This window comes from Ambystoma mexicanum, chromosome 2p (genome assembly GCF_040938575.1).
Source record: "Ambystoma mexicanum isolate Mex_15411 chromosome 2p, UKY_AmexF1_1, whole genome shotgun sequence".
NCBI classification, from domain to species: Eukaryota; Metazoa; Chordata; class Amphibia; order Caudata; family Ambystomatidae; genus Ambystoma; species Ambystoma mexicanum.
Genome location: NC_090923.1, coordinates 1,418,375,760 through 1,418,394,242, shown reverse-complemented (window position 1 = coordinate 1,418,394,242; position 18,483 = coordinate 1,418,375,760). Strand labels below are relative to the sequence as shown.

The 18,483-nt window shown below is 45.8% G+C and overlaps 1 protein-coding gene across 1 annotated transcript in view; it reads right to left on the bottom strand.

Annotated features, from left to right (window-relative positions):
• Positions 1 to 18,483, bottom strand: part of LOC138567897 (SCO-spondin-like) — a 1,036,222-nt gene that overhangs the window by 506,176 nt on the left and 511,563 nt on the right. The window contains exons 57-58 of the mRNA XM_069646396.1: positions 14,965 to 15,094; positions 12,562 to 12,687 (exon numbers count right to left, since the gene is read on the bottom strand). Coding sequence (XP_069502497.1) covers positions 12,562 to 12,687; positions 14,965 to 15,094 — 256 coding nt within the window. The remainder of the gene's footprint in view (positions 1 to 12,561; positions 12,688 to 14,964; positions 15,095 to 18,483) is intronic.

The window sequence follows — 18,483 nt, the reverse complement described above, 5'->3', positions numbered from 1 at the left end:
CTTCTCCCGGACAAAATAGTTTGCATGACAGGGTCTAAAATGTCTTCTTTTAGTTTTGGAGGGTCACTTTTCTGCCTTTTGAGGGTAGTAGGTGAAGGCAAAGATATTTCTTTGGGTTGTCCTTTCTTGGATGACATAATGGACAAGCTGTGCAGATATAAGGGTGTGGTAGTAATATGGCCTATTCTCTTAAAACCAGCAAGAGATCTTTGTAGTATGTTATATTGTTATATTGAGTATGTTGTTTATCCACAGATACAGCCGTATGGTAGTACTTCCAATAATGCAATTTTGTTAATTGTTCTTGAAATAGTACTTTGAAGTTTTATAGTTAGAAGTATGAAGTACTTATTTAGTGGCAATTCTTAAACACATTTTTTTGCTCAGTAATAGATAATTTCCTTCAGAAAAGTCGTCTGTGAGCAGGCACACACCGTTCAGAAAAATGGTCAGAACATTAAATCTCTTAAAAGAGAAGTAAATATCTTCTTGTTTATATATTTGGCCAGTGTTGTGAAGAAAAACAGTAACCAGCGTATAGCACACTTCTCGCGCTGCAGTATCTGGGCAGCTGACAGGAGACGCCGGCTGTATGAGTCAAGGGGCCTCGCGGACATAGGCCCGTTACATGCACGGATCCAGATGTGTCAAAAAGGGCAGGAACAGCCCTCAGGAGATGCACCACGGACCACCAGGGAGACCAACGGCAAGTAAAAGAAACACTGCCAAAAGTTAATTTGGCGTTGCAAGGGTGTATAATGATGAAATGATGACCTATACCTGGCACCTCTTGCCCACCGCATCACTTCCTTCTGCTCCAACTTTCAGTGTTATGCGGTTGACACCCAGCGTTCCTTTCGGCTCCCGTCAGCCACTTCTTCTCCTTCTCTCATTCCAGATTCCAGATTGTCTGACCACGATTCAGGAATGGTGTGTCACCAATGATATCTGCCTTAATGACAGTAATACTGAGATCCTCCTCATTGGAACACCAGTTCCCTCTTTTCCTCTCTCTCTCTCTCTCTCTGGCTGCCCACTCTGGGCCCTCTTCCAGCTCCTACCTTTGAGGCTAAGAACGTTGAGGTCATCTTCAACTCCTCCCTCTCCTTCTCGCCTCACATCTCTGACATCTCTAAGAAGTCAAACTATCAGCTGCACCTACTCAGAGGTATTCTTCCTTTCCTCACTTTCCCCCAGAAAATTACTGTCTCCAGAGCTCTGGTCCTCTCTAGGCTGGACTACTGCAAGAGCCTATTTCTCAATCTTCCTGCCTCTTCCCCATCTGACCTTTACAACCTATCCAGAAGAGGACTGCAAGACTTGTCCTTGACCTCAAGCCCAGGGATCGTGTCTCTCCAACTGTGAAATCTCTTCATTGGCTCCCAGTAGCGGCAAGGATCAAGTTCAAGACCCTCTGGATCGTCCGCAAGGCTTTCTGGGGCCTGGGACCGGACTACTTTCAACCCTCTCTTCCTAAACATCTCCCCTCTCGAGTTCTCTGCTCATCCACTTCCAACTCTCTGAAGGTCAGTTGCTTTTCCGAATAGAGAGTTGAGTGCAGATCTTTATCTTCGGCTAGAGCCTCCCTCTGGAACAGCCTCCCCGCCTCTCTCAAACTTGAGCAGAACCACCTCCGGTTCCGGAAGCAACTCAAGACCTTCCTATTTGTTCTGCTTTCTCTCTTCCTGTCCCCCTCCCCTGCTGATGTCCAGACTGCTCCATGCACTGGTCTCCTAGCTACCCTCTGAACTTGGGCCCAGGCTCCTGCAAGTCCAGTTACACTTAGCACTGCCTCTTGTCTCCCTTAGCACTTGTGCTCTGTATCTGCAACCCTACAGTCCCTTGTCTCTGTTCTTTGTGCCACACGCTGGCTGCACTTTTGAGGTTACCTGCACTTCTACCCCCGGGACTTCTCCCCTTCCACTTCCCCACACTTCCCGAACTGAATGACACAGGGCCTAGTAAGATTGTTGTTTTTGTCCTCCCTATGTTTCCCCCTCCTTTCCTTGTTGCACCTAGAAATACTTGTGTACAGGCGCGTTATAAATGCCATTTCATATCATATCAAAGAAAGCCACCAGAGCGCCGAAAGTGAGGTGGCCACTCCAGTCGGCACCAAATCCATGTTCCCCTCACCCCGTCCCCCCGGAATGTGGCATTTCTGGAAGTAGGCCTAGTAGAAAAATCATTGGCGTCACAGGAACATGTGTTTCAAGTATTCCAGATGCTATTTTTAAAGCATTTCATAAGGGGTGCCATGTGACAATGTCACCTGGAAAAAGTCACCATGTGGGGGACTTTTTTTTCCTGACCCTTAAAATACTTCCCCAAATATTCTGTTGGGAGTGTCATTTTATAATATAAAATCCAATCCTAGAATATTTGGGGAAAGTGTTTGATTTTACTGAGGGTTCTTTTTTTGGGAAATGTAGCCCCCCCCAGGGGCCATTACCCAGGCGACTTTATCCCTGGACACCTTAGAAGGCTGTGTTGCATGCTGGTCACCACTGTCCAATTTTGATAGAACACTGAAATAAGTTGTTAGTTAAAAAGACAAAAGTCAAACAAATTTGGGAACTCTCTCACTAACGCAATTCGACACACTGCGGGATTCTTTGAAAACAAACCTATGTCATTACCAAGAGAGCTGCTAGACGGGTATTGAAACGCAGCATGTTAAATGCATTCTAGTTGTGTCGACTGCTCAATTGTAACTTTTTTAATGCAGTCTTTAATTAAAGGCATTTTAAACAGGTTGTGGAAGATGCAAGCAATTGCCAAATTAGAAAATGTGCGCAGATTACAGCAAAGAAAGTTTGAAATATGGTCCGTTTTCAGCACGTGTTATGATGGCAGCAACCATGACCATGTGGACCCCTTGCTCACTGTGCTCAGAGAGGCACAGCTCCACCTCACCGACGAGGCCCAATAAGGCCTTGAAGGGGGACAGGAGGTTCTCTGTGTTTGGGCCAAAGTTATGGAACCAGTTACCAACTGCCATACGGTCATGCCCATCGCTAGAAGGTTTTAGAAAGGAACTTAAAACCTTTCTATTTAAGTGAACCAAAGAGGTAGGGGCGCGAACAGCGTCTTACCGTTAAAGGTTGAATTATAGTTAACATCTGCGCCCGAATGCAGTTTAGTCTGCTTGGTGCGCACAAGAAATAACTAAAATCAAAATCAAAATCAAGGCTGAAACATGGAGGTGGTTTGCCTGGCATTTCAGTGCTGGACTGCCCTTGTGGGCGGGACAAAGACTGATATGCAAATTAATATTCCTCCTTTGTGAAAAGTATAGTGAGCTAAAAGCGATGGCTGCGGACTCTCACAGTGGGTAAAAACCACAGAACAGGTTATCATGCCATGTTCTTTCGAGAGAGGGGTGCCTGCTACCTTTTTTGCATTTTTGTAAGGAACTTGAGGTTGGTCACCCAAAGTTACCTGGGGGAACCCAGACGTGGACCCCTTGCTCAATGTGCTCAGAAAGGCACAGCTCCACCTCACTGATGAGGCCCAACAAGGCTGAAACACGGGTATGAGGTTGCTGTTGGTACTCTTGTACAAAGGAGGGTTGCCTGGCATTTCGGTGCTGGACTGCGCTTGTGGGTGGGACAAAGACTGATATGCAAATGGATATTCCTCCTTTGTGAAAAGTATAGTGAGCTAAAAGCGATGGCTGCGGACTCTCACAGTGGGTAAAAACCACAGAACGGGTTATCATGCCATGTTCTTTCGAGAGAACTGGTACTTTTTTTGCATGATTTAAAAGGGTCCTCCTTTAAACCGTGAAGGACATTCTTGCAATGATATTAAAACATAGAAATGTGTCATTTAGCAAATAGGCATGCGGCACTCTGGCAGAGAGGGGAAATCACAGCGAGAAACGTGGCGTCATTTTAGGCGGCATGTACAACAACGGTTAGGCCTGGGACACATATCAAAACTGAGCGGCAGAGTTCACATAAGTGCTGTCACCACACAAGGCAAGGACCAAATGGAGGTAAAATGCACCTTCCGCGCAGGAGACACTCAGGGGTGGACTGAGAACCAAAAGAGGCTCGGGAAATCATTTTCAAAGTGGCCCCATAGTGCACATTGTCAGCAAGCCCAACTCTTTTCCTATGAGAACATTTGGAAATAAAATAGGTTAACACACACAATAGGCCAGGCGTGCAGAGGCCGACTGGGACATCTCCAGAGATCCCTATATGGCAGTCCACCCTTGGCTGGTGTCCTCTCTTTCGTATCTCGCTACTCCGAGACTTGTTTCATTTGTACAGATCCAGGCAGCAAATCAGCAACCAAGTTTCAAAGAAAATTAAACAAGAAAAGTAGGTACTTGTAGCTCTCCTGCATACCGTGTGGCTTTTGTGTGGGCATAGGAGGTACTTCTATAAAGTTACTATACATCCTGGGCAGACAATGACACTGGAAAACGATGTGAATTATTTATTTATTTATTTATTGGACATTCATATGGCGCTTATACTACAAGATAGTCTTTTAAAGCGCCTGAACTTACCTGGACTTATGGTGTCAGTGGATGCACAAGAGCATAACGGATTGTTTTGTCAATACCTTTTTTTAACAGGGATTCAGCACAAAGAAGAGATATAAATCAAGCAGCTGAAGCACATTTGGGTAAGGCATAGTTATTGCACTAGTAGACATTTACAGCTGCACTTGAGCGATTCACTTTCAGCAGACTGTTTAGAAATAACCCTGGCAGGCCCAATGTTGATGTTCCTGCTTGATAGAGCTAGCTCAAAGAGATAATAATAATTTTGCATTTATATAGCGCTACGAACCCTCGGGTATCTGAGCGCTGCTTATTATTACCCACGGTGTGTGGTGCTCATGTATTAACATCGGAATAGTTTGGCCCTGCCGGGATTCACACCTGCGCCAGCAGGCTCTGCACAGATGTCAAAGCCAGCGCTCTACTCGCTGTGCTATTGGACCGGCTATCAGATCCCAGGAGGATGTTTTTAAGATGGGGAGGGGCAGGTCCTGGGTGGAAATGGCCATAGGGACTAGCATGGGGAGGAGTTCTGCAGCCAAAAAAAAAACACCCACATGCTATGTGTCGTGCTTCACATGTCATCTCCCTCCTAGCTGTACTCCAATGCAATAGTTTTAGCTTATTGGTAAATAGCCAAAACCAAAAATTATGTAGCACAAGACAATTGTCTTACAGTTTAAGGCTTTGAGGCAAAATGCAGTCTGTGAAGATGTACGCTCTAGTGTTTTTTTTTTTTGTTTTTTTGTTTTTTTAACACAAAGTGAAAGGGTTTTTCTGCAAGAGGGTGCTCTATGCTAAACAGAAACACTTCCAACATAACTAGTTTGTTAAAAAGTGGCGTTACTGGTTACATCTGAGCTTACTTCTGATTCAGGGTGGAACATAATCGCGGCCATCCATTAAGGGGGAATTTGAATACGTCCAATATGCCCAGTGCCGACAAGCAGCGAAAAACTAACATGGCCGCATTTCAGCAAGGCAAATTGCACACCTTCAAATATGAACATGAGAAATGTTGAGTTGTGTTTCATGTTGTTATCGTCCTTTAAGAGCCCATTTGTACTAGGGCGAGGGACTCATATTATGGAAGTGCCCATTGCAACCTTTGACCCTTGCAGTACTAAAAGATAAGGCCCAAAGAATGTATCATATTAACCAGCAAATGTGGTTGTATTTCAACTCGTAGAGCTACGTTTTGAAAATCATTGATATTTACAATGTTAGGTACGGGTTAGTGTTTGACCACCGCACAGATGAATGTATAAATATAAAGCAAAATTCTGCGAAAGGCGACTATTGTGGTATGATTGGAAAACAAAGTTATAGTCCTACATGAGGAGGAACAGTTGAGAACATTATTTAGCATTTCCAAAACATAGTTCAGTTACAAAAACCAAAAGATTAAAGATTATAGGACATAATGAAGCCTATATATCTCATGCTAAATTGTTTATATCATAGGATATGTGTATATGTTAAAAGGAAATTGTAACATAGTGGCTGGGGAACTATTATCAGTCTCCCCATTTAGATGCTAGAGGAACCGGCCCAGGAAATCCCCTGTCCCAAGAACGGAAGACCCAGCCATTTGACAAGTTCACTGTCTTTATTAGCAATTAAAATGATAGGGATCGCAACCAGAACAATGCAATCTTCTCCAAGTGCTCTCGCTCTCCAGGCGCCTGTCATCCTATTTTGTTAATTAGTGACATCTCAAGAACAACATTACATCCCAAAAACCTAACAGGGTAGGGAATTGGTTAGTGAGGTGAACTACATATGTAATCTATAAGGGATTAGTATGATCACTGGTTAAGACATATCTGGTGGGTCCTCTTGAGACCGCCTCTATGTGTTACACATGCAAAGGTAAAGGTTAGTATAAGGATGGTGGGCCGGTGCAACACCGTGTATGCTTAGTGTGGAAGATGTTAAGGGATTGGACAGAAAGGGTCTTCTCAGCCTTGGAGCTGTGCACAGTTACCAGGCCAAGTACAGCTATTCCAGGTAGTGGGAATGTCCCCGAAGGTGCTGCATGCTCCCAATAAGTTACCATCTCTGATCTCCTAGGCCCTGAAACAGAACATTCAGCTTTATACCTGTATAACTATTGTATCCGTCTACCTTTTTTTCAATGGGAACAGCTTTTTCTGTCTGCCACGAATGAAAAGGTTCTGTCTCGTAGATTCAGGTCACGGGTGTAGGGACCACAAAATGGAGCTCTCTTTCTTGTAATTACGATGATTTTTGGCTTGTATTCCTCAGAGGTGCCCAATCTCCTCTGCTGACTAGAAAGCGATCCTTTCCTACTTATCCTTGGTGAGGCTGCGCACATTGTTTGCGCTGGAAGCTTTGTCTGCATGCTTCAGCAGGATCAGTCTGTCAGACTTTTCCCTGTGTTCTGAAGTTCGTCTTGCTTTCCCCATTCACTCCAATGTACCAATGGCTTCCATCTTTATTCGCATGGCCATCCATGTTAGTTGCAATTAAGCATTGGCAAGCTGTTCATATGTATTCATAGGAATCTATTGAAGTTCGTCTTGCTTTCCCCATTCACTCAAGTGTACCTATGGCTTCCATCTTTATTCGCATGGCTATCCATGTTAGTTGCAATTAAGCATTGGCAAGCTGTTCATATGTATTCATAGGAATCTATTGAAGTTCGTCTTGCTTTCCCCTTTCACTCAAGTGTACCTATGGCTTCCATCTTTATTCGCATGGCTATCCATGTTAGTTGCAATTAAGCATTGGCAAGCTGTTCATATATATTCGTAGGCGTCTATAAATTTCCATGCAGCAAAAGGTATACGTGTGTGAGTCCTCTAACTATGTGATTCATAAGCATTTGCTTTGTGTCTATCAGCTATAAACTGAAGTGTTTGTGTAGCTTTGTGAAGGGATGCCTGTGTGCTTCATGTCTAACAAATCTATATGATGATGTCAGTCGTGACGTCATCAGCGTTCTTCGAGTTTTCAGTCAGTCGACTTGTTCAATTGATGACAGCTGTATATCTTCCATACTCTCATCCGGGTATGGTCGGAATGGTTTTCGGAGTAAGTAGCGCAATCTCACACCTGCGATACATCAGTCACAGGGAGGAAGGGCCCAGAAGCGATGCACACCTCTCATTTCTTTGTCGCCGGGCTGAGAGTGGGATGGTTGTAACATCGACCACGTTTGGGTCTCCCTCTTCAAAATAATTATATTGCCTGGTGAAATAGCAATGTCATGACTCAAAACTCCTAAATAGATATCATGAAAAATGTAAATTAGCAAGTGAGAGCATTATTTCATAATCTGAGTTGTTCGTATTCACTATTGTGAACAATATGATTTATGCTGAAAATGATAAACTGCCTGGTAAAAACAATGTTCTAAATATTGAACTATTTATGTGAGATTATATAATGTGCCTATTTCTTATTAAAACCGTTTTATTAACTGAATTCCATACAGCATTCTGCTGGCTGAAACCAAATGGATGTTTTCACTGTCGAAATCGCATACAACATAGAAGGGTACTGTTTTTGAGTGAACAACACACTTGTATATAATGAGGAGTGCCACCACTGAGAGGCCCTGACCCTTCTCTGACCTTGCGCCCCCACTGTTCTTCTGCAGCTCATTGCAACTTTGAAAAAGCAGATATCAGTTTCATTTTACCGTGCAAGGTGCTGCGTCAAGCGGCTACATTCTTACAATGCACTACGGTTTCTGTTAACATTATTATTTTTGATGCAGCTCCCTCCATATATCCCTGCTCAGAGCACTGATATTCCAAAATTATATTTCTGTTCTCTCATTTTGTGGTGCATTTGATATTTTTCAGAGCTTCAAAGTGCGTTTGTTTCCCACTTTCTCTGAAGGCTACATGTTTTAAAGTGGACCTTAACTTTTACAGGAGTTTTCACACAGAGAAAAGCAGGAGATTGCTGGATGTGCTTGTGTAGTTTGATTTTGCCCATTACTGGGTTCGCAAGAGCAGGGGCCCTTTAGGAAAGAGAAATACACCAGCTTTACTTAGGTAAAATAGCTGCATGGAGAGGGAACATTGCATATATATGTGACAAGGCCAGTATTGTGGCCTTGTCAAGAGGGGATGGGGACCCGTCTCAGCCTGGAGTGGGAGGCCTCCCAGAGACAATCTTACCACTGAGGAGGATGGTGGCAGTTGAGAGGGTCCCATGTCCTGACCCGCCCTCCCGCACTTGTGCCAATTTGCTTATGGGCAGTACACCTTTGTCTCACACCATAACTCTTAAGCAAGATGCTGGCCAGTGTCTGTGTTTTTTCTAGGAACAACATACCAGGCCTGTGAAGCAGTAAGAACCAACAGAGAAAACGCTTTCATGCGGCACCACACACTGCACACTGTCCGCATGGTGAAGTCAGAGACCGAAACTCAACCAAGTGAGAGCAACCCTACAGTGACTCCCATCAACCACAGTATGACGCTTGAAACAGAGAGCAAGTGGGAAGAGAGAGAGAGAGAGGTGGCGGGATGGAAATGCACCTATGTGGCGGTGAGGCCAACCACTCTACGCTCCCCAGAAACAACCACAAATACTATGGAGCTGCAGCCAAAGCCCTAGACCACCAAAGACCAAACACAGGTGTGCAGAGCCTGACATAGACTGCTCCTACTGCAGGGGAACCTAGGCCGGGCCCCACTAATAGGAACTTGGACGGTGGACTATCCGGTACTTCATCACCATTCTGCAGCATCTGATTGTAACACATCAAGGTTAGGGAAGGCAGAACAAGATAGGTCATGGATAGTCGGCCAATGGCAGGAGGAGGGGAAGCACAAAGAGGGTGATAAGAAGCAGGAAGGTGTGTGCTGTTCATGTGAAGTCAGAGGAGGAGGTGGGAAACAAATAGACCAGCAGCAGGAAGAAAGGGGAAACACAGTGTGGAGCGGACATGATGTCTGGAGAAGGTGAGGTATTGGTTTGTGAGTGCAAGGGTACTGCTTTGTGCGTGTGCATGAGAGAGTAACGAGTGAGGTAAAGAAACAAAGTGCAGGGTCTGTATGGGAAGTGAATGTGTAAGTGAAAGAAGGGTGTCCGAGTAGTAGTTTGGAAGGAGTGGTACGATTGGTGAGGAGGAGGAGGAAGGAGTAGTAGTTTGGTGAAGAGTGGGAGTAGACGAGCCGAGAAGGGGGAGTAGTGATGTGGAGGAGGCAGCAGTAGAGTGGATAGTAGGGAAGTTATGTCATGGTGAAGGTAGTAACCTCAAAGGGTGGAGGCAAGGCCTAGAAGGAGCGAGAGACATCAAAGGGACAGAGGAGGAGAAGGAAGAGAATAGAGATTGGTGGAGTTGAAGCAGGAGAGCAGTGGGAGGTAGAGTTAGGGAAAGGAAAACATGGGCGTCATAGCAAATAGATTGAGTGGGGTTGAGTCTCTGTAAAGCACAATTCCAGGCACCCCTAGAAGACTACTATTTGGATAGAGTAGGGACAGTTTAAGGAGGTCCCAGAGGGAGTTTAGATAAAGAAGGCATTCTGCCTTCAGGTCTTCACTTGTAGCTCAAGTAAGAACTTAGACAACAGGGGTAACTAATTAATATCTACTATCATGAGGTAAGGAAGTCTCAGAGAGTTGGAGCATTTTTTGAGCCATCTGTGACCTATCATTTGGGACGTTCCCCAACAGACCTGTTCCTCTGAAGCACCTTTAGGGCTGGAATAGTGTCCCCGTCTCTGGCAATTGGGTGACGAAGCACACTCTAGTGGAAAGCTTCCATGTGAGGACATATCCCACTGAAGGCTAAAACATGTACTTCTTATTCACCACACACACCTGATGGGCCCATTGCAAAACTTTCTTTAAGGGAATTTATGATGACTGTGCTCGAAACATCTTTGTGTCACTTTAAAAGGTCTGTGGGCATGGTTGAATGTCATGCCCCAGGCAAAGTAACCACTGAACTAGGTCACGTGCCATCGTCTGTGGCTCATGGGCCTTAATTTGTGGAAAGTGACCCTGGGGCAGGCTGCAGGCCTTGACCAATGTTCTACTTTGGCGACTTGATAAAACCTGAGGAAAAGTGCCCACTGTCTGTGATTGAAGACCTTAGCTAGTGACCCACTGACCTTCAATGGGGGTAGCGTGGGCACTGGACATGGTCTTAACCAGGTGTAGTGGCCTCTCTGGGTAACTTCGACCATGCCCTGGACAAAGTGGTCTCTGTCAATAGCAGCAGGCCATGGATGGTCCATGGACCACAGACCCGCAGTGGGTTAAACTGGCCACTGGACCTGCTCACAGCCCAGGCCAAGTGGCCACTTTGGTTGGCTTAGTGGGCCTGGTGAAAGGCCATGCCCAGTCAAATTGGCCACCAGCAAAGGCCATGGTCATTGTCCCACAGCCATGGTGTGAATTCAGGACTGGGGGAGGCTGCAATGCCCAATGACTACTTTGCGTGGCTTGGTTGGGCCTGCCCCAGGTAAAGTGGCCACTGCCCTAAAGACCCACAATAGGGCTAAAATGGGTGGCAGGCCGAGCCACTGAGTCTAGCCCAGTGGCCACATTGGGTGGCTTTAACAATGCCATACATAAAGTGGCCAATGGTCATGATTGCAGGCCAGGACCAGAGACTCACAATGGTTATGAATTACCTACTGGGCGTGGCGGCAGGCCATAGCTTTGTGGCAAAGCGCGGCTCTTGGAAGCAAGACCACGCTGAGTAACTACAGGTTCAAATCCCAGATCCGCACTTGAAAAAAAACAAAAAAAACAAAAAACGAGCGGGTTATAAATAACCTGCACTTCCACAAAATTCAATGAAACTAGCGCATAGATAGCTACGGGTTATGTCCGTTGCAAATAAATGCAAAATAAATAAATAAATAGACAACAACCACTTAAAATGGCTTGGTGTCAGGGAAATGGCCGAGGACCACGCACCAGCCTAAGAGGCCATGGACCTGCAATGGGGTGAAAGTTGTCCTGGGCCTGACGTATGCCTGACATGCTCCAGGCAAAGTATCTGCTGGGCAGGGCAAGTGCCTGGTGGCAGTGGTCCAAGTCCACGGAAAATAGTAGTGGCACTATATTCCCTGCTGGCCTGCCCCCACTCCTGCCAAGCCCCCTCCCACACACAATACAAAACCCCAAACAAACAGACCTTCTGTTTAGGGGAAATGTTCAGTGCAGTGCACTGAAGGGCAAGTTAACACTTCTTCCTCGACTTTTACTTTAAAAGTAAACCTTTCCGGAACAGTTGCTTTTTTAAAATAAAAGCATAGGAACAGAACATCGCTCCTAAACGCTCCCACCCACTTCGACCACTGCTTGGTGGGTACTGCATATATGATGTCCCGGTGAGTACTGCATTATTGATGATAACGCAGCATTATGATGGAGTTGTCCGAAGAAAAACCTATGAGATTCAGTGGAAAAACGTGTTTGAAGGAGTGCAGCAATTAAAGCAAAACCTTTACCCTAAAGCAACCATAACTGAGCCACCACCATCGTAACACAAAGCGAATGCCCCCACCGCCATCCACTGCTCATTATGCTACATGTACATAGCAAAACGTTCAGATGCAAATGCAAAAGAAAGCTTTATAGCTTGTTTAAATTTCATATGAGGTACAGGCAAAACAACCCATTTTATCGCTAGGGACAACGCAAAAAAAATAAACACCCCTACAAGTGAATCGAACTTTTTTTTAAACTGCTCATTGCACATAAACAAGCATTGACAAAGTCAACAGTTTTGGTTTGTGTACAGGTATTAGACAGGCAATGGTCGTACACAGCTATCCTATGCCCAGGTACTACTCACACCATTTTCCAGCTGTTGCCTACTAATGGCCAGGTAGTAGTACCATTATGCCAGTGCCTGGCGAATCCCTCTCTCATGCCTACCCAGAAGCCCACACTCTTGAGTTTGTCAATGCTTCTTTTCCTAAGATTTCTGCTCTCCATGGGGCGGTACATCACATGGGCCAGAAAAGGTGGGACTGGACTTAATGTACCACTGCATTATGATTCACTTTAGTTTTTCCGCATTGTGTGTCGTAGCTCCGTACCTAAATCTCTCCTGCAGGCCTGTCCCGCAGCTCCGGTCGCAGGGGGTCCACGGTGACCAGGCTGACCAACCACAGTTCACAGGACACGACGTCTCATCACAGGTCACTTTTCCATTAGCACACAGGCTGTAAAAGGTTCAAATAGAAGTTATCACCTGTCATACATGACTCTATGAAAGAAGGGGGGAGGATGGCCTGGGATAGGACCATGGTCTCTTTAATGCGTCACGTGTGTGGGCCCGCTGTGCAATTCCCAACCAGTCGGGAAGGAGGGAGAGCAAGAACGCCTGAGTAACATGGACAAATAACGACCGCCAGACCCATTGCAATCGCCCATTAAGATACCATAACATTTCTGACACACAGATCCTGCAAGGTCTTCAGCTTTACCATTTGCTCTCAGAGTACCAATGCACCCATCTATGTCTAGTTTGCTCCAGTCTGCATACATCCAGCCCGCTGTGGACACTCAGAGCCTGCATAGTCTCCAGCTATACCCCTGCTCTGTCCGTTCTACTTATCCCGGGTGTACCAGGCTCATCCAGTCTGCCAATTTCCCGTCTACTCTTCATACACAGACCCAACATGGTCTCCAGGTTTGCACTTGCTTTCTCTGGGCTATTGCACCTCTGTTTTTTTTAGCAGACCGCATCGCTTCAATGTGCAAAGCCTCAACCATTTCTGCTGTGGGGTGTTGTATGCGTTCCCTGCTCCCTGATTCTATACATACTTTCTATAGCACTTCACAGACTCCCCCGTTGTTATTTTGTGATGTCTAGTTCTAGGGGTACTATGCTGCTGAAAAGAGCACCTGCTGGTATCGAGTTACAACCCATGTCAATTTAAGTGAATATATCATATGCACCATCCATCCTTCCCCCGATGCACACACATTTGTTTTGAACTCCTTCAGCCTCTTCTCATAGGACACATAGCTCAAATGACGTCCCATGTGCATTTGCCACACCTGGGCCATCTGTTAGTCTTTATCACTCTGCAGTGAGGCCTCCACAGTGGGACAGAATTCTTTAGATGAGGCCTCCACAGTGGGACATATTTCTTTAGATGAGGCCTCCACAGTGGGACAGAATCCTTTAGATGAGGCCTCCAGAGTGGGACATATTTCTTTAGATGAGGCCTCCAGAGTGGGACATATTTCTTTAGATGAGGCCTCCACAGTGGGACATATTTCTTTAGATGAGGCCTCCACAGTGGGACATATTTCTTTAGATGAGGCCTCTACAGTGGGACAGAATCCTTTAGATGAGGCCTCCAGAGTGGGACATATTTCTTTAGATGAGGCCTCCAGAGTGGGACATATTTCTTTAGATGAGGCCTCCACAGTGGGACATATTTCTTTAGATGAGGCCTCCACAGTGGGACAGAATCCTTTAGATGAGGCCTCCACAGTGGGACAGAATTCTTTAGATGAGGCCTCCACAGTGGGACATATTTCTTTAGATGAGGCCTCCACAGTGGGACATATTTCTTTAGATGAGGCCTCCACAGTGGGACAGAATCCTTTAGATGAGGCCTCCAGAGTGGGACATATTTCTTTAGATGAGGCCTCCAGAGTGGGACATATTTCTTTAGATGAGGCCTCCACAGTGGGACATATTTCTTTAGATGAGGCCTCCACAGTGGGACAGAATCCTTTAGATGAGGCCTCCAGAGTGGGACGTATTTCTTTAGATGAGGCCTCCACAGTGGGACATATTTCTTTAGATGAGGCCTCCACAGTGGGACATATTTCTTTAGATGAGGCCTCCACAGTGGGACAGAATCCTTTAGATGAGGCCTCCAGAGTGGGACATATTTCTTTAGATGAGGCCTCCACAGTGGGACATATTTCTTTAGATGAGGCCTCCACAGTGGGATGCTATCTAGTGATAATGTTGCTGTGCAAATGGCACCAGGTGGCGACATTTGCCTAAAAATGCACCCCCCAGACAAACACTTAACATATTCTAGGATTGGAGGTAATAATATATAATCATACCCCTCCTAGAATATTTGGGGAAAGAATTTTAGGGGGCAGGAACAAAAAGTCACCTACCTGCTGACTTTTATACGGCGACATTATCATATGGAAGCCTGTGGGACACAGTACTTTAGATGAGGCCTCAACAGTGGGACACAGTACTTTAGATGAGGCCTCAACAGGGATGTGCATAGTGTAACAGCTGTCCCCGGTTTTACTGCTCCTTCTGCACTCAACCTCCCCCTGCTGTACTCAGGGCTTTGGGGCAGAGTCTGGGCTGAAATGTGTCTGGCTCGTTGCCAGTCACAGCCCATGAAAGGTAAAGCCTCTGGGATAAGGTAGGCACGCATCTAGAACCGGAAGTGCATTCTGCTTCCTATTGATTGGCATCCCGCACCTCCCACTGGAGCCAAGGCACTCACCAGCGACTGCAGTTGTCCCTGTCAAAGGTCTCCCCGGGGAGCCTCCACTCCTGGTTCTGGTAGCAGAGGCACTGGCTGATGTTGGCACATCCTCTTTCCTGCATGTACAGGCCCGGGGGACAGCGGCATCCTGCAAAATCAACAGAGAGAAGTATGGATCAGTGCAAGTAGGGAATTTAATACCTAGAATGTGTTGGCAGGCAAGACATAGAAACACCGAACCGACACGCCAGACCCAGATCCTGGATAGGTCCTACTTCACCTTGCCCCAGAAAAGCTTGGTCTATCCCCAGGCTCCTCAGATCAACATGAGTATGGATCAGTGCAAGTAGGGAATTTAATACCTAGAATGTGTTGGCAGGCAAGACATAGAAACACTGAACCGACACGCCAGACCCAGATCCTGGATAGGTCCTACTTCACCTTGCCCCAGAAAAGCTTGGTCTATCCCCAGGCTCCTCAGATCAACATAAACTGGATCCACCTACACACTATGAGGTGTGCATTGGCCCCAACACCTCCTGGGGAGTGGCAAGGATCTTGTCCAAGTATACTGTCGTTTTGCCGACAGGCCTTCCTTCGAAGTAATTTACTTTGAAGGAATTATGCTGAGAAAACACACCAAATAATATAGGGAGTTGGGGCTGAAAGGGGTAGCGAGGGACTTGGGTTAGGGGGACTAGTATAGGGAAAGTGGGAAATTGGGGGGAAACCCCCACATTTTATAAAAAAATGTGATGAGTTTGTTTGGCATAATTCCTTCAAAGTAAATTACTTTGAAGGAATTAATGTCGATAAAACGAGATGGAATCCTTGTCACATGCCGGTCAAGGGCTGTCTGGCCCACTGGGAGATGTCTTGATATCACCGGGTGTCGAAAAGGCTAGCACGGTCAGATATGCCTGGCATGCAACTGTTTCTCCCCAGCCCTTTTAGATTTGGAGAAACTGAAGGATATCTGGATGTGTCCCGATGTCACTATAGTCTTGTGATTTTAGCGTTCAGTAACCTAAAACCAGTTTTCTCCTCAAACCAGCCAAACATAGGGCCTCATTACAACCCTGGTGGTAGCCGTGCCTGTAAAACAGGAATGGCTGCCGCCGTAGTTGCATTTATTCCGGCGCCCAAAAATGGGCAATTACCGGGTCATTACGGCCTTGCCGGACCCGGTATTTGGCCATTCCTGGGTGCCGGAACAAATTCTTCCCCATTCCCATTTGAGCCCCATAGGGCCTGTGCATCCGAAATGCTGAGCTCAGACCTGGCGGAATGAAAGGCACCCGCGAGCACAACTCGGAAGTTGCCGGGTCCGGCTACAACAGTACTGGTAAGCTTACCGGTACCGTTGTATCCGGACCGGCAAGCTCGTAATGAGGCCCACTGTTTTACCCTCATGCACCTGGACTGGTGCTTTTGGAAGATGGAGTTACCCTGATTGCAGGAAGGTTGAGAATCGATATATGTTAGGGCTCAAGGACCTGACAGAAGAATGCACACAAATGGCTCATGATTGATGTGTTAAAGGGGGCAGCAACCATGACATCAGAACAAAACAAGCATTGACAAATCAAATAGTTTTGGCTATAGTATAGTACAGGCATCATCCAGGTACCGACTCCATATCCAGGTTTTGTCATGAAAAGCAATTTAGAATATCTTGCGCATATTTGAATAGCCATTTGCACCTGGGGAAGGGCGCTCAGCCAATCAGGTGGCTGGAACAGTAGCATGAATAGACATTCTCTACTTGCTGTCCCAGCCACTCGAGGCCCTTCCCCGGGTGGCGCCATTTCTTTGTTTTGTTAATGTGGGGAGGCAACAGAGAGACTCTCTCTGTTGCCTCCACACCCCACTCCCACTAAAATTCCCTGATCACCATTCCCACCCCCCTCCATCCCCACTTACCCCCGGGACCACAAATGCACTCCTCCTGTCTCCCAGCCACTGCCATGAACATGGAAAATTGACTTAGTCCCTTTTTCATGTTATCAGAGGACATTTTTTTTCTATTTTTTTTGTTTGCTTTTTCCATCGGGAGATTGGCTGCGTAAGCCGCGCAAATCTCCAGAGGAAAAATAATGAATGCCATTTGCACCCCCGATGAACCCCAGGGTGTGAATGCCTTTTTATGCCCACTCAGGAGGGCGGACATGGTCGGTAAGCAGCCCACAGTCCGAGCTGAGCTCGGCTTGGCAGGCCGTTACCGGCCATGTCCACCTTCCTAAGCCGACATGAAAGCCACATGATGCATACATTGTAAATAAAGGTGAAATTGGCTTGGCCACTTCATCTCCATTGACCTTATCATCTTAATCTTATGAATTTGTTGAAAATGTCTTATCATAAAGCCCTGGTACTAGCACCATTGGCATCTAATGCTCAGGTAGGAACACCCCTGCTAAGGATATGCCCATTGGCATGATGGACCCAGGTTACATTTTGCTTAATTAAAAACAAAAGTGTTGGTTCCATTATGCCCATTTAGCACAGTAAGTTCAGAAGCTGTCATGCCTATATAGTACCCCAGTGACATACTCTATTATGCCTAGTTGGAACAGCGGCGACAGACACAACTTTGACAAGTTAATACACCAATACCAACTGCAGGGCCAGATACCAACATGTCCACTTAGCATAAAATGGCCAGATTCTCTCCTGCCCAGTTGCCACAACAGCGTAAAATGTCATTGTGCCAGGTGAGGACATTTACGCTGAGTTCATTATGGTAAGTTAGCACAGAATGTCCATGTTTTACAACATTGAATATGCAAGAATGAGAAACAAGGAGTGGCAGAAGCAAAGCGTGCATGTAGAATAGTATTTCCACATTGCATAGGTTTGTGGTCGCTGCATAGAGTCAGGGAACCCTCCCTATTTGGAAGCTCCATCGGCATCACAAAGCAGTATCATCGATGCTCTCCTCTGCCCTCTCATGCGTTTCCATCCCCCTACAAAGCAACCTGCTGCACAAACACACCGCACACATATGAAAGATGTATTTAGATAGCATTAATCACGTTACATTGTTTGGTCACATTGAAAAGACGGATGATTTCAAATGTAAAATAGCACTCAATGACAGATGTTGGCGTTGCCTACATTCTCAGGGCTCCTTTAAACATATGTTCATAGAATGCCAGCATGTCAAACCGTTTTGGAACTCTGTATGGAATGCTACCAAATGTATCTTGAACCTTGCACAAGATTGTTGGATTGAATTGCTTGTCTTTGGTAGGTCCTTTCTACGTGACACTATTAATAAGAATACCTGTTATTTGTTTGATCTTTGTATGCTGATTGCAATCCAAACTGTCACTGCCAACTGGAGAAATGTAGACAGTATTAATTACAAAATATGCTGGAACTCTATTTGTAATATCCACCGGATGGAAAGTTGCAATGCCTCCTCTATGGGTCTACCACGTAAACATCAATTGAAATGGCAGTCCTTTCTCTGTTTCCTATCTAATATGAATTCCAATTAATATTCTATGAGCATAACTATTTCATGTATGATTC